This window comes from Phalangium opilio, unplaced genomic scaffold, assembly GCF_054372755.1.
Source record: "Phalangium opilio isolate 3A_F unplaced genomic scaffold, DU_Popi_V2 ptg000042l_1, whole genome shotgun sequence".
Taxonomy (NCBI): Eukaryota; Metazoa; Arthropoda; class Arachnida; order Opiliones; family Phalangiidae; genus Phalangium; species Phalangium opilio.
The window spans coordinates 4113630-4139788 of NW_028324166.1; the positions used below are offsets into that span (position 1 = coordinate 4113630).

Here is a 26159-nt window from a genome sequence, read left to right on the forward strand (position 1 = left end):
AAGTTGACAATATACCTATTCTTTTACCCTTCTGAAAAGAAGATCTACTATTTTGAAATGCATTAATTTAAAAAATTGACCGCAAAAAAGGTGACCTCCATATTCTTTTGTTCAAAATCTGAGATTAGTTAGGCCTAATCTTTTCCATTTGGGTTCAGTTTAATTCTGTTCAATATCAAATTGAAATAAATTAATGGTGCTCAGTTTTGAGATTGGGGGTAACGAGCAGCAGTGCTCAAAGACTATGTAACTTGATATAAACAAGTTACTTATGCTTATGCTTTTATAGAAGTTTTGGGATTGAAACAAAATGAGACCATTGGCCATTGAAAGTAATTTTTTTATTTATACACTATGTACAAAATAAAAAAGGAAGGCTTCATTGACTTGAAAAGTATAGGAGAGATTCTTGAAGATGAAAATTTAAGAATGAGTGTCAAGTAGTAGTAAAGTCAAAAAGAATTGAAAAAGGCTTCAAGACACCAGTTTGTGTAGACTGAAGAGAAATTGAGCGCGAGAAAGTTTCTAGTGTTTTAGAACACTACCAGATGGGGTGAGCGAGGGCACCATGATGAGCGAGAGCGGCATGAGCGATTGGGACCTTTTGGATGGCAACGGCGGAAGCTGGGATGTTACCACCAGCGGCGTGTGGGGCAACTTGGGCTCCGTAATGTCCAAGGTTGGCTCCGGCAGCGGCGGCTCCCTTAACGGCACCAGTAGAAGCGATGAGGGTGGCGGATGGTCCATCGATGACGGATTTAACTCCTACAACGGTGGCAGCGGTACGTGGGCCAACAGTGTTAGCTCCTGTTAAAACAGATAATGATGTTAAATACAATCCTAATTACTGTTTAAAATATTTAATTACCAATGTTGATTCCTGGGACGGCAGCGGCGATGGTACCACCTGGGTTGGAAGCAATGGCACCGGAGGCACCGATGTGGCCAAGATGTCCCAAAGCTCCGGCGTATCCGTAAGCTCCAGCGTGTCCCAAAACACCAGCGTGTCCCAATCCTAAAACTCCAGCGTGTCCGAGATATCCTGGAGCACCGATACCGCCAAGACCGAGTCCGTATGGGCCAACTCCGGCGAGTCCCAAACCCAAACCGTATGGTCCAACAACTCCGGCGCTAGCGGCTCCAAAAACGGCCAAAACAACGAGAAGGGTGACCTGTTTCAAAGAAAAATTTTTTTATAATAAGTGAATTCATCGACTCTAGGTCCTAATTCAAGATTTACAAATGTTGAAAATTCCACCAATTGGAAATGAATAAGGTATTTTAGGAAGTGAGGCTAAATCGTATCTCTTCATTGATATAAGAATATCAATTGAGATTTTTATCTAGAAGGTGGTTGGTTTCTTGTAGATCTGGACATGGTAGTATTGCCAAGTATATCGCAAGTACTTACTTGGGCCATGTCGATTTTACTCACTACCTTCAAATACATTATTTCTAATGTAAATGAACTGGGATATTTGTACAAACACACACAAGCTAGTCACAAGTCTTTAAAACATTTAATTTACCTTGTACATGTTAGCTCCGATTATAATCCTCGAACAAGTGAAGAGTTGAAGTAGAAAGTTATTGTGACTCTAACAATCGCAAATTCCCCTTTATATACACAATATTCAAGCTGAAATGACCACACCTAACAAACCTTGGAATTCTTGTAAACCGTTCAATTTTCTCTCAATAAAAACAATTATTTTGGCCTATCCTGTTAGTATTTAGAAGTAAACGACTCCCTTGGAGAAAAAACTCGGAATTTGTTGTCTTTACGCGCATGACCTTGCCAGAAAATTATTCTCTTGGTTTTGATCCAGTTACACCCAAAAATTATTAATATGCAAAATCTCTTAAAAGAGATCTGAAAGCCCTACCCTATCTAACACCATGTTGTTTAGTAATTACTACTAGATTTGAAGAAATAATAAATAAAACCCCCAAGCAATTTGGCAAACTCTTGATTATTAGTTTCGCATAACTGTATAATACACCGTTATAACGAGTTTCACTCTCTCAAGGCGTTATCGTTGAGAGATTCTGGGTTTTTTTTTCACTCGTCATTTTGTTGTTTTTCGAGAGGGTAATCACTCGCGTAACTTGTGGCGAAGTTACCTTACGTAATTTGTCAGCATACATTGTGGAATAGATCTGTAATATTACACGTATTTGATGAAGTCGTGTGTTCGTTCTCTAACCACAGTTGCAATTCTTAAATTTCTGAATTTGATTTGCAACACTGCATAGTTTATATTTGTAACACTAGAGGAAAGTAGACTAGAAGACGTTTGGTTGGTTGAGTTTCTTAAGATTGGGCAAAGCCATTAAGCCTGTTAAGAACATCTTTTTTTAGACCCATAAACTTTGTTCGACTTAGAGACTCGAAAAGGTTCTATGACATTTTGCCACAAGGGTCACCGTTTTCAAGTTGTTTTTGGGGTGTTTTACGGATGATCCCTGAAATTTCTTTAAGAACCTTAAGACAATGTTAGTTACTGTTTTTGTGCATTGTAAAATAAAGTTTAATGAGAAAAAACCACCATGGTATTTATCACAATTATTTGGCGGTGAGATTTAGCTTTGGGGTTAAAGTGTAGCTAAACAGGGGGATGTTCTTTAAGCGATTTTGAGTCAACAATGTTCTATGACATTATGACTTCTCGGTCACTGTTCTAGAATTATGATTGATGTGTTTTAGGTATGACCCTTAATAAAATTAGCAATCATTGTCTAAATGAGTTTCTTAATTAAATTTCGTAAAAATTAAAAAAATCCGAAAAATACTCAAATCTTAACTTGACGGCAAAATTTCATAGAACATTTTAGACTCAAAATCTCCCAAAGAACGTTCCCTTTAACTAATGGCAGACGTATCAGAAACACCCTGTATATTCGCAAATGGAATACAGCTTTTAAGGGCTCGGGTGCCCTCCATAAATTACCGCACGGGCAATTAAGTAGGCCTTGTCAGATTAAAGGGACTGTTTGACCCTCTCTCCTTTTCTAGCCAACCGCTGTACACACTGTGTTCCTTGAGGAAGATCGTCTAGTGTCCAACAAACCGAACAGTCCCAGCTCAAATGCGAAGATATAAAAGCTATTTACTGTAGTTTGTGAAAATGGCTCATTACGACTTAACGTGCTCTAACATAACGTTGGTTGAAAAAAAAAAAGGAAACCACCATATTGTTTCCTTAAACGTTGAGGAGAATTGGTATGTTGGACATCCATTGCGAGCCGTACATTATTCAAATTTAACAGTGTGAAGATTAAACTTTTAGTTTTATAAAAACAATCAAACGTCAGAATTCTTTAAATAGATAAATAGAACCCCTACTTTTTCAAAAGTAAGGGTTAAAATAAAACCCGCTGTTTGACCGCCTTGTCTTAAGACGGAAGAATTATGGGTATGAGGACAACAAAGAAATTAGATACGATCAAGAAGGGATATCTAATTTACTAGGGAGAAGGTATAAGATGCCTAAGTATTCGCGCGCCATAGTCCCAGTCCCCCTTTCAAAATACAAGGGGGGACGTAGAAGGAGGCCGCGCTATTTCGCCTCTCCTCAGTCGTCAGTAGTTTTCGTCATTCGCGTCGCACTGACGTGCGTTTTCAAGAACCACTGAGATGCTGCTGGTTGTAATTTAGAGGCGGGGATTAACTCCGGACCAACGTAACGTTTGGACTGGAGATAAAGCTGGAAATGGGGCGTGAATTTATACCTTCTCCCTAGTAAACTAGATATCACATCTTTATACGATTTCAATCAAAAGGACTTTGGTGGACTCGTAATGTTGAAGTTCTACCTAATGTCTTTGCAGTTCACATGTTCCGTGTTAACTCTAAATCAAGCAGACGACACTATGTCCCCCATTTTAAAATGGCCTATTTACAGTGAGAAAATTAAACCAAACAAGCATTAGATTTTTTTATAATAACTGTATGAGAACTTAATAAATCTTTTAACGTCCTTTATGAAAAATATGAATGTTCAATAAAATACAAAAAAAAACTCAATTTCATTGTGCACATACAGATGGCGCGTACGACAACATATTTTGATTAAGGCAATACTGAAACAGGAAGTTAGAAATGAGCATTTAAAATACCGTTATTATAAAAGCCATTAAGAAGTTTGTATCCCCTCGTAGCCAAATACCAGTAGCTTTTCAATAGTGCCAATGATAAATAGCAAATAACGACATTTCTTGAAAAAAACAAAAAGGAAAAACATAAATTTTTCAAGGTTTTTTCCTCAGGTGATAGTTGTAAAATAATATGTATTCATAAATAATTTTTGTTAATTGCAAAATGGCTGGAGCCTCTAAAAAATTTTTGGTTTCTTAATTTTCCTTAAGATAGTGTACTATATCGCAAACAGCATTCATTCATTTTTCAAAGTTAAAAGACTATCAGGGTCCCAAACTAGTTTAAACCAGTTAGCAATGGACAATAATAATTAATAATTTCGTTTTCCTTAACCGAATCTGCCCTAGGGTAAATAACGATGCAATTAACGGTGAAAATCTAATTTATTCATGTTTCGATAATTATTTCGTTTAATAGAGTTTTAAAAGGGAAACTGTTGTCAATTTTATTTGTAAAATCATCACAGTTTTCATAGTTTTTCAAATTTGATTTAGGACTATTTGAAATCATATCTCTAATTTTATAGGACTATCTAAAATCATGACTATCTGAAATCATCTCTGTAATGTTATAGGAATATCTGAAATCATATCTGTAATGTTAAAGACTATCTGAAATCATATCTGTAATGTTAAAGACTATCTGAAATTCATATCTGCAATGTTATAAGTATATCTGTAAATCATATCTGTAAAGCAATGGTCTATCTGAAAATCATATCTGTATTGTTTTAGGACAATCTGAAATCATATCTGTAATGTTTTAGGACAATCTGAAATCATATCTGTAATATTATAGTACTATCTGAAATCATATCTGTAATATTATAGTACTATCTGAAATCATATCTGTAATATTATAGTACTATCTGAAATCATATCTGTAATATTATAGTACTAACTGAAATCATATCTGTAATATTATAGTACCATCTGAAAATCATATCTGTAATGTTATAGGACTATCTGAAAATCATATCTGTAATGTTATAGGTCTATCGGAAATCATATCTGTAATGTTATAGGTCTATCTGAAATCATATCTGTAATGTTATAGGTCTATCTGAAATCATATCTGTAATGTTAAAGACTATCTGAAATTCATATCTGTAATGTTATAAGTATATCTGTAAATCATATCTGTAAAGCAATGGTCTATCTGAAAATTATATCTGTAATGTTATAGGACAATCTGAAATCATATCTGTAATATTATAGTACTATCAGAAATCATATCTGTAATATTATAGTACTAACTGAAATCATATCTGTAATATTATTGTACCATCTGAACTTTTATCTGTAATGTTATAGGTCTATCTGAAAATCATATCTGTAATGTTATAGGGCTATCTGAAATCATATCTGTAATATTATAGTACTAACTGAAATCATATCTGTAATATTATAGTACCATCTGAACTTTTATCTGTAATGTTATAGGTCTATCTGAAAATCATATCTGTAATGTTATAGGGCTATCTGAAAATCATATCTGTAATGTTATAGGTCTATCGGAAATCATATCTGTAATTTTATAGGACTATCTGAAATCATATCTGTAATGTTATAGGACTACCTGAAAATCATATCTGTAATGTTATAGGACTATCTGAAATCATATCTGTAATGTTATAGGACTACCTGAAAATCATATCTGTAATGTTATAGGACTATTTGAAATCATATCTGGTGCCTTTGGGTCTACACTCTATCACATTAAAAATGGCAAAACAATATTAAAGATTATTTTGATTTGTTAATTATATCTGAACTAGTATTTCCAAATGAAATCTTGTCTTAGTCGAAAACAGAAAAATCAAAATCTTCAATATAACCACTAGGTAAACTTCAGAGCTATGGGCCGCCATATATCATTGCTTCACAAACGCATGTATTATACCATTAAATCGAAATTAACCATTTGAACCAGCACCATTATTACGTTATTAGAAACCAACAATAGTTGAAGTCTTTTAAAGGACATTTTATTACGGTTGTATAAGTTGGTGAAAGTCTCTTACAGATCCCCAAATATTTCACGCCCTGCAAATTACTTTCTACTACGACAATTTATTATTTAATGTATCGTAATTTAAAAAGGCTAAAGGTGGAGTTCAAAATGATTTTATAACCAAAATTCCACGATCATCACCCAATACTTTGGAGCAAGTTTTTTAATTTTATTTTAGTAAAGGGCAATTTGTCACGCCTGATGAAAAGGGTAAATGTCTACCTAACACATTACGTGAAATTGTTTTTATCATCGTTACACATTTTTTGCGAGAAACCAGTTTAACAATTCGCCACTTGACTGGCATTTAAAGTGAGATTGAAATATAAGAAAAATTTACGATTCATCGGATTCAAAAAATACCAGAAAATAAAGATTAATCGGATTCAAAATAATACCAGAAAATATAGATTAATCGGTTTCAAAATCATACCAAAAATATAGAGTAATCGGTTTCAAAATCATACTAAAAAAATCATGATTAATCGGTTTCAAAACAATACTAGAAAATTCACGATTAATCGGTTTCAAAATCAAACCAAAAATGAGGATTAATCGGTTTAAAAATAATACCAAAAAAATCACGATTAATCGGTTTAAAAATAATACCAAAAACAATCACGATTAATCGATTTAAAAATAATACCAAAAACAATCACGATTAATCGGTTTAAAAATAATACCAAAAACAATCACGATTTTTGTTATTATTATCAAACCAATTAATCGTGATATTTTGGTAAATACCAAAAAAATAGATTAATCAGTTTCAAAATCACACCAAAAATCACGCTTTATAAAAATAATACTAAATCACCACGATTAATCGATTTAAAAATAATACCAAAACAACACGATTAATTGGTTTGATAATACTAACAAAAATTAGGGTTAATCGATTTCAAAATAATATCAGGAGTTCATAATAACCCCCCTTCGAGGGGGAAGTATGAAACTGGCCATAGAGCTAATGGTAAAAATCGCGAACAACAAGATTCTGTCGTTGTGCATAGAAAGGATTAGCCTGTTTATGGACATACAACCTTACAGTATATCGTAATGGTATCTATGCTCCTTGGTTTTCGTTCCAAAACTTCCGTTGGCTGGGATCTCCGTCGAAAAGAAAAATGGCGATATGGTGGACGTAGAAACACGTTGCATTTCTTATATTAAAGATACTGCGAATAAATTTGTCCAAACCGTTTTAATTTAACGACGGAATTCTCGCTCATACATATCACAACAAAACATCACTGACAATCGTTTAAATGTTTTGTAGAAAACTAGAAACCCCGACTAAAAGCCAACTTCTTAGCCAAAGGCTTAATTTACACCGTTTCGACAGAAGCAGACGTGAGCCATTTTCGCTATCAAAATCACAAGATAAAAATAGTGCTAAACCGGAAGTGTGTAAGTTAATGCGCGTGGGCGCTAAAAAATGGGGTAACTATTTCTTTGGGAGTTAAGTGGTGTATGAATCCGCTGAGCTTTACGGCGAAACTTTGTTGTTACGGGCTTTTTAACCATGAACTCCTGATAATATCAAAATCATTAACAAAACTTACTATTATTAAGCTACCTGGCGTTGCTCGGGTGTTTTAAGGGGCATTCAAACCGGTATGAGTTTCCTTTCTTAATCTTTGGGCCCACACTTACAAATTATCAGAGTGATAATATTTTTTAAGAAACTAACATTTTTTTACAACTAACAAATTCAATAAAACGATATATTTTACATGTATATTAGGGGTTAAGCATAAAGATGCAATGTTATGGGTCTTGAATATTTCGTTCATAAAGGACGTAATGGCTAGAGATTCACTGCCTTCAAAACCATTACAATAAATCAACCCAACCAGGTCTAAATCCTTAATTACCCTAGTGTTAACTGATAAAACCATGTAGTCTCGTCAGATTCGGTAACTAATTCTAGATAAAAACTCAAAACATGCAAAACAAACTTTCCCAAATATAGAGTAATTCTGATAATTCTGGCTTAAATTATGGAGGATGTTCTTTGGCCGATTTTGAGTCGAAAATGATCAATGACATAACCTTTAAAAACTCGCAATATCAAATAATATTAAAAATTATATCTAAGCTTTGATGAGAAGTTTTACCAAAGACAAGTAATTGTTATTCAATTAATTTTAAATAGTGACCACGTACCTGGAACCAAGAAATCGCCTTTCTCGATTACGAAAAGATTTCTGTGTGGTTAAGTAATTTTCCTTCTTCGTTTTGCTATCTTTCAAGAAATTCGGATATGCGGTATTTCTTCTAATTAACATTACCATAAATAACATAACTACAATAAGAATGACAATAAATAAAAATACGTTAATGAAGGTGTGTTTCCGACTGAAACAAGATTACCATCGACCAACATCACATTTGTCAAAACCTGTAGTGAGGCAGTAAAAAAATAGACAACATGGAGTAATTTGAATTTAACTTGACCACTCCGTTTTCAAGTAAAACCCTTCTAGGAGCAAACCTTAATTTAGAAATTTTGCCTTAGAGGAACGAGGTGAGATGGAACAAAATTCTAGTTACTTATAAACTTGCCACTGTACCCTTATCTTTGGCAACGACAACGAAGCCACCACAGCATCCTCATTGGCGTATTGGTAATGTCGTAAGGTTCTTAAACGTCAACAATGCCCTTTGTTTCTTAAAAATAGAACCTAATTCGTAAGAACTATAGCTTCTGTTTAAAAGCCTAATTTGCCGCACATGGCCCACAAACAATTCTACTCCATCTCATCTCTGTCCTCATGTTTCAAAATTTAGCATTGCAACAAGAGTCATACGTATTGTGGTTATGTTGTTAGTGATATTAAAAGTGTTTTCACGTAGTATGTTCTAGTTTACGAGGCAAGCAACGAATAAGGAATCAATAAAGGGTATTTTTGTTTATTTTTATTGACACCCAAACGTCCTTGCATAACTCGGAATCGAGGAATGTAAATCATTCTGTAGGAAATCAAGTGAACAGCACGTGTAAACGAAGGATGACAGGGCGTGGCCTGGCTAATTAGAGACAGTATAAATACGCAAACAAACACCATTGAAGATCAGAACTTCCATTCAACTCACAGCGATCACTCAAGAAGAGATTTGGAATACTCCTAGCTCAACATGCAAAAGGTACTAACATTTTAACTATATTTAAAAGTGGAATTTAGAATCATTGGAATAGTTTGCGAGTATTTTAAACTTAATACAGTCGCTTTTAGAGTAGAACTTCTCAGTATGATTTAGTTTAGAACATTTAAGGTTACATTAACCCACAATTACGTTAGAAAGCTAACCTTACTCTCTGTCTTACGAGGTTAAATCAACTGTTTCATTTCCAGGTAGCCGTTATCATCGCTTTGGCCGTTTTTGGCGTGGCTAATGCCGGAGTTGTCGGACCCCTTGGACTCGGTCTTGCCGGAGTAGGTCCACTCGGACTCGCCGGAGTAGGACCATACGGACTCGCTGGTGTAGGCCCATACGGACTTGCCGGTGTTGGACCATTGGGACTAGCTGGAGTTGGACCACTCGGATATGGTGGAGTCTCTGCTCTCGGTCTTGGTGTTGGACACGCTGGTGTTGTTGGACCTCTCGGAGCTGTCGGAGCTTCCGGTTCCATCGCTTCCAACCCAGGTGGAACCGTCGCTGCTGCCGTTCCTGGTGTTAATGTTGGTCAGTTGTGTTTTTGGCTTTACAATCTAATCTTTCCTATTTCGAAATACTAATATTGTTTGGCTGTATGTTAGGAATTGATGAAGTTGGACCAAAGACCGCCGCCACCGTTGTTGGAGTTCAAACCGTTCTTAACGGTCCATCCGCCACCCTCGTCGCTTCGACCGGTGCCGTGAAAGGCGCTGCTTCCGCTGGAGCTAACATCAACTCCGCTGGCGTTAAAGTCGCCCCTTCTGCCGCTGGTGGCAACGTACCCGCTTCCGCTGTCGCTATTCAAAAGGTTCCAGTTGTTGTTCAAGCTCCCTCTGTTGGTCTCCTCGGTGTTGGAGCTCCCATCTGGTAGAGAACTTGGACTAAAGCTTTTAAACCACCATTTCTTCAACTTCTTCTCACTCGATCTTAATCTATTTTCTGTAAATAAATTGAAAATGCTATAATAAACTTTAATCTCAAAAATGAATATGAAATGTCTTTCTTACTTTACTACTTTTAATTGACACATATTTATATTACTAATATATCGTTGTATCAAATCACGAGTAAAACAATAAGAAGTACGGTCAACTTGGAATTTTCTTTCATCTCTTTCTGAACCAGGAGCATTCACTCTCTTGACTTAGACTCGCCAACTACCCTGTATGTTCCGATTTCTTCCAAAAGAGGGAGTTGCAGCTTTCTGAAATTGTTTAACCAAACTTTCTAAAGTTCATTACAATTTTATACTACCTTATTTATTACGTTTACTTACTTGGTTCAAACAGAGGGATGGGTTCTCTAAGGTTCTAGGTTTGTTTAAAAGAAACCTTCCTAATTAATAAAAAAAAATACATCAAAATTTTATAGCATATGTTCCATAATTATGACACTTCCTATAACTTCGTAATGCTATAGAGACTTACTGAGAGCTAGTTCGAGAACGACGCAAAAATTGATTACACTTGGTTAATTCTTCAGTCCATCTTCCTATTTAGTCTGTACTAAGCCTTTGGCAGCGCCTCACCAGGCGTCGCTTTACGAGAATCTATGTCCTATGCAACTTCATGACAGGCTCCCAGTAACCACTAACAAACCTATGAATCATATAACTTCATGACAGGCTTTTAGTAACCACTAACAAACCTATGAATCATATAACTTCATGACAGGCTCTCAGTAACCACTAACAAACCCACGAATCACATCACACGAACTTATGGTTTCATGTGCATTCTAACACTGGTATGTTTTCCCTGAATAAAAATAACGAAATTAAGAGCAGAGAACTTCTGTAAATTATTAATAAATTCAAATATATTAGCCTGCTGTTTTTATTGTGTATTCTTGGAGTATCATCACATTTGTACATGCTTACCAAATTTGAGTGGCCAAAAATGGCTTTCAAGTTTCAGCAAAGATAGAGAAGAAACATGACTTTGGTCTGATTGGCTATCACATTTTTTGGAAACATTTATGTCGAATAGGCTATAGGTCAAATAAAAATGTAGAAAATCTTCAAATTACGATTCTCTGAAATAAAAAATAAATCACATGAAAAAGTGTGTCAAATATTTATAATAAGACAAACGATGTCTTGTAACTTCAAAATACTGCGCTATGGGGACCAAAATTCATTCAGAAATTTTGAATTTCAGTTTGTGACATACTTTTAGATTCAGCGCATTAAAAGGGATTTCTCGTTGTATATGTTCCAGTTTACGAGGCAACCACACAAGAAAAGAAATCAATAAAGGGTATTTTTGTTTATTTTTATTGACACCCAAACGTCCTTGCATAACTTGGAATCGAGGAATGTAAATCATTCAGTAGGAAATCAAGTAAAAGACACGTGTAAGCGATCGAAGGATGACAGGGCGTGGCGTGGCTAATTAGAGACAGTATAAATACGCAAACAAACACCATTGAGGATCATAACTTCCATTCAACTCACAGCGATCACTCAAGACTTGAAGAGATTTGGAATACTCCTAGCCAACATGCACAAGGTACTAAAATTTTAATTATATTTGAAATATTGGAATAGTTTGCGAGTATTTGAAAGTTAATACTGAAGCTTTTAGAGTTGAACTTCTCATTATGATTTAGTTTAAACAAGTGAAGTGGTTGAACGTTTAGAACCTTTAAGCTTCAACTTTGAAGTATAATAAAATTGCTTTTCTGAGCTGCTAAGTACTTGAAAGTTTAGCTGAAAAATTTAAAAGTTGTGAAATTTAAAATGTACAAAATCATTTAAAATTTTTACCAGTTTGACTAGAGCTAAAATATTGGTTAAAGATAACTACTAAGAATTTAATTATTTTGTGAATAGAAATTAATATTTTATGATATGGCAGTTAGATAAAAGAGATGCTTATAGACAATTCTATCTGAAGCCTGAATCCCCTTAACTTTCTGCATTAAGTATCTCGGGTTTAATCAAGTGGCAGTCCTATTATAACTTCTAATGGTTGTGTGTTCCAATGGGCATGTTTCTCGGTATATAAATCATGGATCATAGCTATCTACATAGCACTACATACTTTAATGCTATAAGCGATGACGGTTAAAGGCGTTTGTAACATTAGATCAACCCATAAATACGAGAGGTCAGAGCTAACCAATCTTCTTGAATTACAGGTAGCCGTTATCATCGCTTTGGCCGTTTTTGGCGTGGCTAATGCCGGAGTTGTCGGACCCCTTGGACTCGGTCTTGCCGGAGTAGGTCCACTCGGACTCGCCGGAGTAGGACCATACGGACTCGCTGGTGTAGGCCCATACGGACTTGCCGGTGTTGGACCATTGGGACTAGCTGGAGTTGGACCACTCGGATATGGTGGAGTCTCTGCTCTCGGTCTTGGTGTTGGACACGCTGGTGTTGTTGGACCTCTCGGAGCTGTCGGAGCTTCCGGTTCCATCGCTTCCAACCCTGGTGGAACCGTCGCTGCTGCCGTTCCTGGCGTTAATGTTGGTCAGTTGCGTTTTTGGCTTTAAAATCTAAGATTTCCTATTTCAAAATATTAATATTTTTTTGGCTGTATGTTATAGGAATTGATGAGGTTGGACCAAAGACCGCCGCCACCGTTGTTGGAGTTCAAACCGTTCTTAACGGTCCATCCGCCACCCTCGTAGCTTCGACCGGTGCCGTGAAAGGCGCTGCTTCCGCTGGAGCTAACATCAACTCCGCTGGCGTTAAAGTCGCCCCTTCTGCCGCTGGTGGCAACGTACCCGCCTCCGCTGTTGCCATTCAAAAGGTTCCAGTTGTTGTCAAGGCTCCCTCTGTTGGTCTCCTCGGAGTTGGAGCTCCCATCTGGTAGAGAACTTGGTCGACTAAGGCTTTTAAACCACCTTTTCTTCCACTTCTTCTCAGTCGATCTTAATCTATTTTCTGTAAATAAAATGAAAATGCTATAATAAACTTTAATCTCAAAAATGAATATGAGTAATTACCACAATTAGTGCGTCAAAACTAATCATGAATCTCACAATACGAGCAAATCCAACCACATTCCAAGTGACAAAGCTACCGACACCACTACCACTACCACGACAACTTTCATCGCGAGACAAACTTATAACCCCATTGTAGATATCCATCATACGATGTGGCTAAAAACATCAAGTTCGGAGGTTACCTCTATCTAGTACCAACCAACCGTTCCTTGAGCTAAAAATAGCAATTCCGTTACACTTGGCTTAACTACTACATTTTTATAATTATTTTTTTCTGGGGTCGCTACCTACGAATTTCGTAAATGTTATGGGCGTATCTAGTCCGTTTATATCATACGCAATTAATATTGCAAGTTTTATTGATTTTTATCTCCCTAACCCGGCGAGCGCTCACGCTCAAGCTGTTATTCAGTTATTCTTATAGTTTCGCCTCAAATTAGGTTTACCGTCGGCACAAGCCATTATGTAGTGAAATTTCCCTCTCTGACTGAAACTTCAACTCGCTTACACGTTTTATTGGAGCAAAATAGAAACACTGTAAGTATTTAATCCTTAAAAATATATGCATTTAATGTATTTCTGAAAAGGTTATCAGAAATTATGGTGGTGTTCTTTGGGCAATTCGATTTTGAGTCGAAAATGTTCTATATGACATTTTGCAGGTCTGGTCACCGTTTTCAAGTTGTAATTAGTGTTTTACGGATGAGTCTTCAACAAATTTAAGAAACTTAAAGATAATGCTAGTTAAATTTAAGGGGTCTTTCGCAAAACACCTAAAAGTGCTTGAAAACGGTGTCCCCCGAGGAAAAATGTCAAAGAACATTTTCAAGTTGAAATAACCTTAAGTACACTGTCCTTAACTTCTGATTGAACTTTCAAAACGTACCCTTTTTTCAAAAGAGGGGATTTTGAGCTAATACTGAGCAAGAATTTTGATTGTACAAACGTTCTGTTCCAAAATTACTACCAGCTTTGTTCCATGAAAAAGAAAACCACTTTTCTATGATTTATAACATAACCTTTGAGTTTCAAAACTGAAATTTGCGTATTGATTTTGGGTTTTGATTCACTTGAATTTTGTTTCAAAACAAACACATTGAATTATTAGATTAAACCTTAACTGAAGATCACCATTTTAAATGTGAACTAGGTAACATTGCCACGTGCTAAGATTTTTACAATAATTTTACCCACCCACGGATTCATTCTTTACAGTTCCTTTAACAGTGCTTTGAAATTTCGAGAGGGGCCTTGATGCACCAGAAAAATAAAAATGCCTTTTACGTCCCTTCGACTCGGCTAGCTTTAAACCGTGTTGTGAAATTTACAATGACCTTGAAATACTTGAATCACATTTTACCCCGTGTCCAGTTTTTCCATCCCTTTTAAGAAGTCGAGTTTCCTCACACCTTTCTTCAAACCAATTTCCCTGTGGTTTGTTCTGCTTTCTCTCAATAGTGGTGCTCTAGCGTGTCAATAAAGTTTTAAATATAATCATTTTGGATTCATCAATAATTATTTTCTCGACATATTGGATTAAAATTAAAACTAGCCTTTCAAGTAAGCCTTGACATTGTACAGTCAAAGAAAGGGCGTTCTGTGACCGGGTGAAAGTTTGATAAAACGTCGCTCCTGATTGGTTTAAAAGTAAAAACTCGAGTGTGCAACAAATTTATTGACTATTGTTAATCAAAAATTAATGTATTAATAACCAGGCTTTATTATATTATTCGTCCTCCTTGAATATACTCCATTTCAATATGCTCTTGGTCATACAATTTTAGTGGCACTTGCGCATTACAAACAGAACCGTGATCGAAAATAAGGCTGAACTAAACTAAAGTTCGAGCGCACTTTGGGAAAGCTTCAGTGTATGAATACACAATGTAAAATCTCACATGAAGGAAAGTAGTGTCGATTACGTGCGACCAAACACGAGTGCATGTCTTTGTTTACCAAACTATATAGCCTTTTATGACTCATAGGCACTGTCATATAAATACTGTTTGATACGGGACAATTTCGTTTCTTTATTTTGACACGCAAACTAAAGTTTTATACGGAAACTACAGGCCTAATAATCCATTTTCTCGTACAAATCAATTACAAAAGGGAAAGGCCACGTATACATCGAAACAGGAATACATACAGTTTATTGGAATCATTGCGTAGTCATTTTCTCAAATACTAGTCATGTATGAAAACATAGCATTATACCTTAAAATAACGGCCTTTTCCTGAACCTAAAAGGAAAAATATTTGAAAATGAAATAAATGACCTCTTATTACAAAATAATTAGCATTTAATTAGTCTTAAAAATAATCAAGGACTACTGCGCCATCCGCCATGGGCTTAGTGGCGTCTGCTAGCCCGAACCACATGGGCGAAAATTTGAATAATCATCCAATCAGATAGAGGCAAGTAACCCAGAGAAATTTTCATACACGCGCCACTACACGGCCCTAAAGCTAACTAAAAGCGTTCATACCTTGACAGACGAAGAGAAAATAGTTTGGGGGAAGTGTATTCATACGCGTGTTCCCGCCAAAAACGCGATTCTGGGAAGGCGCCTCGCGAAACCTCCTTTGATATGTACTTCCCCTTATTTACTTTTGATAAAGTTCAATACTACTCTTATATTAAAGTATATTGAGGGCTGATATATCTTACACCACATGTGTGACTATGTACTTGTTTTACAGGACAATGTTTGAAGTCAATATCTACGTAAATAACTATTGTAGATCCCAAGTTCTTTGACAATTTGCACCAAATTTATCCAAAGACACACCCTTTAAATTATGGCATTCGTATCAGAAACACTCTGTAAAATGTCCTTTCTAAGGTGGGAAACAGTATCTCGCGAAATTTTCTTCGAGGTACCAGGGATAGATTTAATTTTAGAAGTAGGAATGGAGAATGGTTAGTATTTACTTCAGTCTGACTCACAGCCCACTATAAAGCCCCTCCCTCCAACACGTAACGAAAAGTTTAAATTATCTTATTGACTCATTTAAACTACGTTTTGATGACGTTGCTGTCGGGGATGGCGAAAAATACGTAATTCCTTTTTACCTCTGCCGCTATGACACGCCTCTTCTTTCATACCCCCTGCGTCCCGTGGAAGGGGGTCCGGGACTTTGACGCGCGCCCACCACATTACTCTGTTCTCCATTCCTACTTCTCAAATTAAATCTATCCCTGGAGGTACTCAGTCACCTGACGTATATTATTAAAGAGGGAAAATGTAGGCATTTTTTGATTGATTCTTCATTCCGGCCATGAAGGGTCATTTCCATAAACCAGGGAATTTTTGCTTTCCTGGGGAGTAAATAGGGAACAAAAGGGAGTAGCCTCTTTTTTATTGTCAAGTATACAGTATACCGTATATAGGTGTAAACGCAAATCCTTGCCAAGTTCTTCTTACGCGCGTACCTAATTCTTAAATAACTAATGCCTAAAGCCGTACAGATGTATAGGAAGGCTAATGCCTACGTATCAGACAGATAAGGCCTCAGTCTTCCCTGGAAAGCGACTCAGTAAGCACAGTCTAAAATTTCGCCGCCGCTCTTGCAGCAATTACTTATATTTTCCTTCATTGTTCGGGCAAGCATTACGGCGTTTGCATAAAGGCTTTGGAATGAAAAAGAAATTTCATTTGTTTAACCGAAAAAATGCTTTTGTTTTTCATAAAGAAAGCGAATGGCCATTAAAGCATCTAGGTTCGCCCGCCATTATAAAGTTTCTTTCCGTTTTTTTAACCAACTTTTGTTTTAAAATATTTTAGCTTGTGAACCTAGAATTATTACGGTGATTTTAATGGTTTTTTTTCAAGGAAAATCTACGTGGAATTTCACGACAATGGAGAATGGACGAGTTCCCTGTAAAAGGTGCGTGGAGCGCAATTGCCAAATTTGTCAGAATATAGCGTTAGCTTCACTACCTCCACCGAAAAGAATTCCAGACGACTGCGAAGTATGTTTTCAAACAACTTGCAAAATCTGTACAACGTTTCAATGCAGAATATGCACGGAAGAGGGTTGCAAAACGTGTGCTCAAAGCTGCAACGTGTGTTTGATAAATAAATGCGGGACTTGCGTTAATTGTTCGAAGAAGCTTTAGATTTTTGTAGTATTCGATATGTAACTTGTGATGGGTGACGTGCGCTGGTTCAAGAAAATATTAAATTTTGAGGCGTATGAATACCTATTGTTAAATCTCATAGTGTTTAATGAAGTAAGCTTGAACATAATTATGTAAATCCATAAAATTAAATCGTTCATTTACTAAATTGTCTTTTAATTGGTTAAAACATTTAATTTCGAAATTACGGTACAGGCCCCCAAACATTGAGCTCAAAAACAAGGAGATTGGTCCATATCAGCCTAGCCATCTAGTTTAGACAATTTCGATGGTCTACAATCTAAGAATGTTAATGAGCAGAAGTGTACGTTAATTGGTAACTACTTTTGCTATATCAGCTTTGAAAATACACTTCTGCTAGGTACAAGGCTCATTAACGTTCTTAGCATTGGAAGCTATTGAAATTGTCTAAACAAGTTGGGCAGGCAATTATGTCTTACTTAACATGTGTGTCAATTTCCTTGTTTTAGGGCCCGTAGTCCGTACCTCCGAAACATAATACCTTCCACCCTATGTTCTTTGATGCTTTTCACTTAGTCTGACCCAAAGAACACAAACTTTGATTTATAACATACTTGTTTAGTGACAAGGCATAGTTTCGCATACCTTCTTTTGAAATAACTCGTTATTAATTCCAAGGGTCCAATAACTTTCCTTTGCACTAAAATGCTTGAAATAAAAATTGGTTAATTGATTTTCATCCTTTAAATTTAAGATGGAATTTTATATTAGACAAGTTGGGAAAACCAAAATATTACCTCTCCGAGTCAAGACGACTACTTACAAACTTATTTACCCAGATATGGAAATGTTTCTTAAGTTAAAATTTATGAAATATTAAAGCAGTATACAAAGCATAGCAAATATACTGTAAATCAGACGACATTTTACATCCAATAATGATATACTTGTACACATTAAAATCATCCGATGGGGGAAAAACGGGAAATGAAGAGATAAAACTTTGGAGGGATATTACCTTTACGTGTTTGTAAAGGCCCAATTTTCTACTCCTCAACCATGTAAACACTATCCTCTCGTTTCATCTCAACGATTTTCTTAGTTTGTCAACATGACTGTTAACGTTACATAACACCAAAGCTTATTTGTGGCTACACACACTGAAAGTAAATGCGTACCATAAAAAGCATGAAAACACGAAGCTATTATCCGATTACGATCAGAGCTTTCACTTGGTCTGGGCTGCGTTCAGCAGAGCTCACCAAAAAAGACAGCGGAATATGGAAATTTTACCGGTGAGCTCTGTCGTCATAGCTTTTCTCCGGTCATCGGCGTTTTATAAATGACGCTAGCGCAATAAAGCGTGCAATGTACCAAGGCTTAACAAAAATTGTATGATAACATATTTATAGAGATAGATAACAACTTTTTTAATTAAATTTAGAAACTAACATATCTCTTAAAATTCTCGCGTGATCAACTGGTTTGACGCCAATTAAATAGCTGTAGTCCCATAGAGCTATTTGTATTAATTCCTCCATGGTTTTTTCGCCAAGCTGAGAAATACGCGATTTACGTCACGTTATCCAAAGAGCCGACTATTTTCTTTGAAGACCGCGCTAGCTAAGCGCTAAGTACCGTGACGTCAATATTCAATAACAAAATCCCGTTATGTCAGACACTGCTAACAGCGCTGGGCTCTGCTGAACGCGGCCCAGATTTCCACCATGATTATAATATCTAAGCCTAAAGTGTATTTAACTTTCGGCTCACTCTGAACCGTTAATGTCTCTGCATTTCAGAAACGAAATCCAAACCCAAGCGTTTACTTTTTGGTTCACTAGGCCTATTGACAAATAAAAGTTCATTTGACCACCATAGTAGCGTTGTGCTTGTATTCACTTTAGAAAGGATTATGCTATAAACAGATGTAGTATAGCTTAAGTAATATATAAACATCCATTTTAAATAATAATATTAAAAAAAATCTTTGGAATATCAAAATGAAGTAGAGCTTTAAAGCTACAAAAGTACTAAATGCATCATAATTACGAAAAGTATTTACACATATTCACTTTATATTAAGGATAAAGGGAATATTATGGTTTTGTAGGATTCCTTTACACATCAAAACAAAACGAACTTCTAACGCAGTGCACTAATGTAACAACGGACGGACACACACAGACAAAAACATAGACTGCTTTTTAACTCTTTCCGTATTAATTTTGAATTGAGAAACAAGATTATCTTAAATATTAAAATAAATATAATTAATATTTAATATTTTCTTCGTTAGTTATTCGCCTTATTGAACGTTACATCGTTTTAAAAAAGAACAATTAAACATTCTTGAGAGACTTGACTAATATTGGCGTTTGAAATGAAGCATACGCCGGTTGCTTCGCTTTACTCAAATAGGTAGTATATAAGGGTGTCGAACTACAGTTAAAAGCAAGAACAACCGCAATTGCGAAAACCTATCGTGGACAACCCACCCTAGGGAGGCTAGACGTTTCTCGTAACCCTAGCTGATCGCCGCGAAAGTCTTAAACCAAACGTTGACGATGGAGTAGAAGCCAGGTGTGCAGACTGGTGTCCATGTGGGATGGACAAAAACAAAGACCAGAAGAAGGTGGTGTAGAAGCCAGGTGTACAGACTGGTATCCATGTGGGATGGACAAAAACAAAGACCAGAAGATGGTGGTGTTAGAAGCCAGTGTGTACAGACTGGTGTCCATGTGGGATGGACAATGACCAGAAGATGATGGTGTCGAGGGGGAAACCACAAAGAAAATTTTGTACACCTGATTTCAGATTTCAAATGACTTCAATTGAACTATCATAGACTTCATTTGACTTCAAAGACTTCACTAACTGTATTTGATTTCAAATGACTTCATTAAAATTTAAAAAGACTTCAAGTGACTTCAATATAATTTATAAAGACTTCAAGTGACTTCAATACAATTTTTAAAGACTTCAAGTGACTTCAATATAATTTTTAAAGACTTCAAGTGACTTCAATATAATTTATAGACTTCAATATGACTTCAACATAATTTATAGACTTCAATGTGACTTCAATTTAGTTTGTAAAGATTTCAAGTGACTTCAACATAATTTAAAGACTTCAAGTGACTTCAATATAATATGTGAAGACTTCTAGTGACTTCAACATAAGTTAGTGACTTCAATAGAATTTATAGACTAGAGCCGATTTATATTTTTTCCCAAGACTTCATTAAATTGCAATAATTGAAAAGTATCTATGTACTTTGCTATTTATTAAGTACTAAGATGCAGAGCAACCAAAAGCAAGTATCGATGCCGAATTATATGGCGCAGATACAAGCCCGAATAGTATTGGTCCATTTGATCGCCGCTTATGTCTCACTCTAAAGAATTCTGCGGCGTTATACGCGGGAAAAATATGATCACGTGATCGGCCGCCATTTACGGAAAGAAGATTTTATATGGCATAGCTAACTCGATCACGTTCGTGAGCGCGTGGGCTTTGTTTTTGAAAGTGATTATCGTCTGATTCATACTCGGATTCATGGTTCAGAGAACTAGATGGCGCAGTTTTTAAATAGGCAGCTTTTATGTCGTATTCTCTGACTTTTTATTATTTTCTTACACGTTTCGAAATTAAGGTTCCCAATTTAGTTAAATAATAGTTTATTAAGCCAATAGGTGATTATATTAAGTATTTGGTCTTGCTGAACTTGTTGAAAATAAGAAATCGTCATCACGCCGCGATTTTTTACGTGACTTGACACGTGATTTATAGTAGAATGCGCGAGATGAAATTTGTTTTCAACAACATGAAAACAAATTTCCTCGCGCGCAATCTTTATCCATGATCTTATGATTCTGAGCGCGAGCGCCATTTCTCCAGACTAGATACGTCACTCGATAGTGACGATTTGTTATATTTTTCAATTAACTAATCCTTCTTTATATATTTACTTATAAAACTTGGTCACAAACAAAAATATATCGTTTACGAATATTCTTTGAAAACGGAATGATTAGCCGCCGACAATAAGTCCAAAAAGGCAAAAAATACTGGGGGAAAGTGTCTGGCACGAGGGTAAGATTGCATTGCACCTCCAAAAACGGCCGAAAATTGAGTGCCCTCTGTAGAGGAGGCGTTACTCCAAAACGGACCAACTCTTGAAAATAATAGTTGTAGAAGAGGAAATTTCCAGCTACGATTTTCCAAAAAAAAACCCCGCAAACCTTAAACAATACTATCGTATTTTTTGACTAACATAAGCTGTGTAGCTTGACCGCAAACATTAGAAGTGAAGTGCGAAAGAACCTCAAAATTTCGCAAAGTAAGCTTATCACTGGTGTATGTATAGAGCTATTTCAGAGGGGGTAATGGCTACGTCACCAATGCTATTTGCCCATAGAGAAAACCCTCACAAAATATCCGCCCTACACACTCAAAGGCAGGCCCAATTTTCGTAGCAGACGAAATTTTTCCCCCACTGAAATAGTTCTATTGTGCCAATCAGGTGGAATATCGCTCCATTCCAAACCTATAGCGACCCTGTTGATGAGGAATTAATACTCTCATTCTTTGTGAATATTAATAATCGCCTTCAAAAATACTATTATCTATTATTATAATCAGGTTGTGGAAACTTTTCTGTTTTGGATTTTGTACTATATTCTGTAAATAGTCTCTTTTTATCCGAGCTGAGCCTCCAAAAACACGTTTAGATACACCAAACTCAGTTTCAATCGGTTGGTTTTTCCACGCTAACAAATAAGCGCACGTACACGCGAGTGAGATTTCATCGGACCTCACCTCGAGATTCCAGAATGGAAATTTACCGCAACCCCAGGAGAGAGGAATTTTTTGGGAAACAACTGGGAGGCTCCGCTGGGTCAAGAGAGGCTACAATTTTAAACCCTTTTTTGTGACTTTACTCTAAAAACTTGTATGAGAAACTGAGAAAGACCTGGCTACCCTAGCAGGCAATGGAAAAAATTTTGTTGTTTTTTGTTTTTAAACTCTGGACTTTTACTTTAGTTGTTAAAACTCGGCCTTTCATCCTCGAACCAACTCTTGGTTTAGTGATTTTTAATCTATCCTAGAAACCTTGTTTTTCAGTCGGCAAGGTTTTAGTGCCTAATTATCTCTCCACCCTTCAAATGAACTATTTCTCCCCCGCAGACCCAATCTTTAAGAAACGAAATGAGAGAAAAAAATTCATATGCAAGGAACTTCATGAGACTTGAATAGATTTGAAACGGAATTTCAATAGACTTCAAGATATTTTTAACGGATTTCCTTGGACTTCAAGAGATTTTTCAAGAACTTCATATGACTTCAAGCGATTTCCAACGGACTTCATCAACTTCGAGAGATTTCAAGGGGACTTCGTATGACTTCAAGAGGACTTCGTATGACTTCAAGAGATTTCCAAGAGACTTTCGAGAGACTTCGAGAGATTTCCAAGAGACTTCGCGTGACTTCAAGCGATTTCCAAGGGACTTCGCGTGACTTCAAGCGATTTCCAAGGGACTTCGCGTGACTTCAAGGGATTCTCTAGGGACTTCCTAAGACTTCCGAGATTTCAACCAAATTTTGCGATTTATAGAGACTTCAAAAATAATTTATGGACTTCAATCGTGATTTCAAAAATTTTGTACACCTGATTTCACAAGTGGTTTCCCCCTCGGATGGTGTTAGAAGCCAGTAAGTACAGACTGGTGTCCATGTGGGATGGGCAAAAACAAAGACCAGAAGACGGTGGTGTTAGAAGCCAGTGTGTTCAGACTGGTGTCAATGTGGGGTGGACAATGACCAGAGGATGGTGGTGTTAGAAGCCAGTAAGTACAGACAAGTCTCCGTGTGGGATGGACAAAGACCAGAAGATGGTGGTGTGAGAACTCAAGTAGAGTAGCCATTTCCGTGACTGTGAAAGCAGTTCGGAAATGGCGAACACGTTTGCTCCGATTTGGAAACTGCGAACGCGGTCACGTGGGTGTAACAACAGACACACACACAGACACACAGACACACAGACAGACACACACGATCGTTACAGAACCTCTCCGTGACATACGTCACTCGGAGAGGTAAAAATAAAAACATTTCAGCATCGTAGTGTACACGCTGTAACCGCGCTAGCGATATTTCTAAACTAGCCCCACGTGGCCATAAAAACCTTGGCTAATACTAAAATTAAACTACTCCCGTTACCTTAGGCTCATTCATACTTTTATTAAACTAAATAATAATAATTAAATGCCGACTTGCATTTAGTACAATTTAAAAAATAATTACTAATTGTGATGAATTCCAATACCAGGGTCAAACCCCTACGCTCGAACGAACTACTACATCTTGGTAGTGGAGAATGACTGACTTATAATGATAAGCAGTCGAACTTTTTATAGTAAGGGAAAGGTCAAAGGTAACACAGGGTGTTAATCCTCTATTTAATACTACACTACTGGAGTAGAAACTCGGGAGGTCCCTAAACTACTACGGAGGGTTACAACGCTATACATTATTACAGGCCCGGCATGATACTCATAGAAAACATTACAATAACATTCTTCCAATGAAAACGTTATTAGCTTCTTCTAAAAGGTACAACTCCTTCCTCAGTATCCTTGGAACCGAGATTCATTTCATTTCAAATTATAACTCAATTCAATCAAACGATTCCTATTGGGCCTTCTCCGTTGTCTCTTCACCGGCTTCTTATTTTTGAAATATGAGAGTCGTAAAACTATTTCCAGAAGAAGACACACAGCCGATGCTAGCGTACCAATAAAATATAACTTGACAACAGTTTCGATATCAGTAAAATCAACCGAGTTTTCCTCTAATGGCGGTGGTTGCCATCGAATTTGGTTCATCGTGTAATCTTCTTCCAGATAATACGAGTTGAAAAATTTGGTTTGAAAGTTAATCATCAAACTAACAAAATTTAAAGTACATAAAATAATTAGTGTAGTTAAATGGAATGAGAAGCTTCGTTTGAAAAAACCTATGATTTTTATAACAAAAGATAGAATTAGTTTCTGTGAATTCAATAATATCAAGCTTTTAATCCTCCGATTTCGGGTTATTTGGAAATATGCATTTGAAAATGCTTCATATGAAATTATTTGAAATCCACTTTTTATGAAAGGCTAAAACGTTTCCCGTAGTCTAACGTCACAGATATATTTTTCACGTGAGATGGTGCCACTCTCTCCGCTATCAGACCCAGAGTTTAGATTGGCGAGAAGCTCGAGACGCGTATATGATTCCCGCGCTTTTTTTCCTCACGTCATAGTGATGTCATCAAACGGGCGAACAAGCTCGACAAGACAAAATTATTGATGAATCGAAACTGAGTTTTCGTGATTTTTCAATGGATTTTAAAAATAGAAACTTTGGTTCAATTATATTAAAAACTTGATAATTTGAAAGAATTGACTCGAAAGTGTAACATAATACCACTTTTGTGGTAAAATATGATATGAAATTGTAAATTCGCATACCCCTTAATGATGAAACGTAGTAAAATAATGTACTTACACTCGATCGAAAGTGTCAGTTAGTTTTGTACACAGCGAGAAATTAAGTGAAAACGGAAAGACTAGATATTCTCGAGTTATCGGCACCGAGAATTGCAATTTTGTCGAGAAAGTAGCGTTGTTTCGAAACATAGTAGTCACAAATTTATCAAATGAAAAGTCGTTTAACAACAAAACGACGTTTTTGGAAACCAAATTACGTATGACTTTACGGTATTGACCAAAGTTATAGCTATCTATTCGCATTTTTGAAATCTTTTTCGCATATTGTTCGTTTGATCTGGCCTAAATGTTTTAAATTTGTTAATAAAAAAGCTTATTGTGTTTAGACATTTTGAAAACATTGCTTTACCATTTCTGAAAGTAGTTTCGCTTCAGGGGAACCATTTGAAACGTAAAATAAGTGTCCATCAATTAATTCTTCGAAACTTGTAATGGCGTCGTAAGATGTGACGGAAAATTTTGACTTCATAGAGGGCAGCAATTGCAGATTTATTGTCGTTACCATTATCAACCAAGCCGCCAATAATATTTTCCTTCTGTTCAACAAACGCTTGCTATTAAACGGAAAAGCTGAAAAATGCAAGAATTTAATAACAAGAACATGAACAAAGTCATTGGATTGAGTCCTATTTTGATAAGCGCAAGATTTAATATGAATATGAAGAAATACAATGGATGAATATCACACCTAGGTCAAAAAGCTGGTCAACAAACATTCGGAACACCTACGATTGTGAGGTGGCTTTATATTGAGCCCCAAGTAGCTAGGTCACGTGAGAAAGGAAACTGTCCCAAGATTCCCCAAACGAAGTGTCCGTATGGATATGTATAAATTCAACACTGACAAGTGACTTCAAAAATGAAAATGTGCCTTGAAACCCGCCTAAACCTTGAGAGTGAGAAGGAAACTCGCATTTCTTCTCTCTGTTCATGGGCGATATTTCAATCTCACCAATCAGGGCTCTCCGGAGAATTAATTTCTTTTAACCACATTTCCTAGCTACTTCCTGCTCAATTTAGAAACCCCTCACATCCGCGGTTGTAACTCATATTTGCTGCATGGATTAACTAACGCCTTATTTAATCCATGTTTGGTGGCCAGCTTTTAGGCCTAGTTGGGAATCCATAATGCATATCCATGGTGAGATGGTTTTGACATGTGAGTAATTTTGAAAATATTTCTCAGTTGCAAAAAGTGCAAAATTTTCG

General features: G+C 36.3%; 1 protein-coding gene across 1 annotated transcript; it reads right to left on the minus strand.

Annotated features, from left to right (window-relative positions):
* Nucleotides 1-541: 541 nt before the first annotated feature.
* LOC149678501 (uncharacterized) lies at nucleotides 542-1420 on the minus strand. Its single transcript, XM_089835877.1, has 3 exons — nucleotides 1412-1420; nucleotides 869-1172; nucleotides 542-807 (listed from the first exon to the last, which is right to left on the minus strand). The coding sequence occupies exons 1-3, from the start codon at nucleotides 1418-1420 to the stop codon at nucleotides 542-544; spliced, it is 579 nt and encodes a 192-aa protein (XP_089692003.1).
* Nucleotides 1421-26159: the final 24739 nt, after the last annotated feature.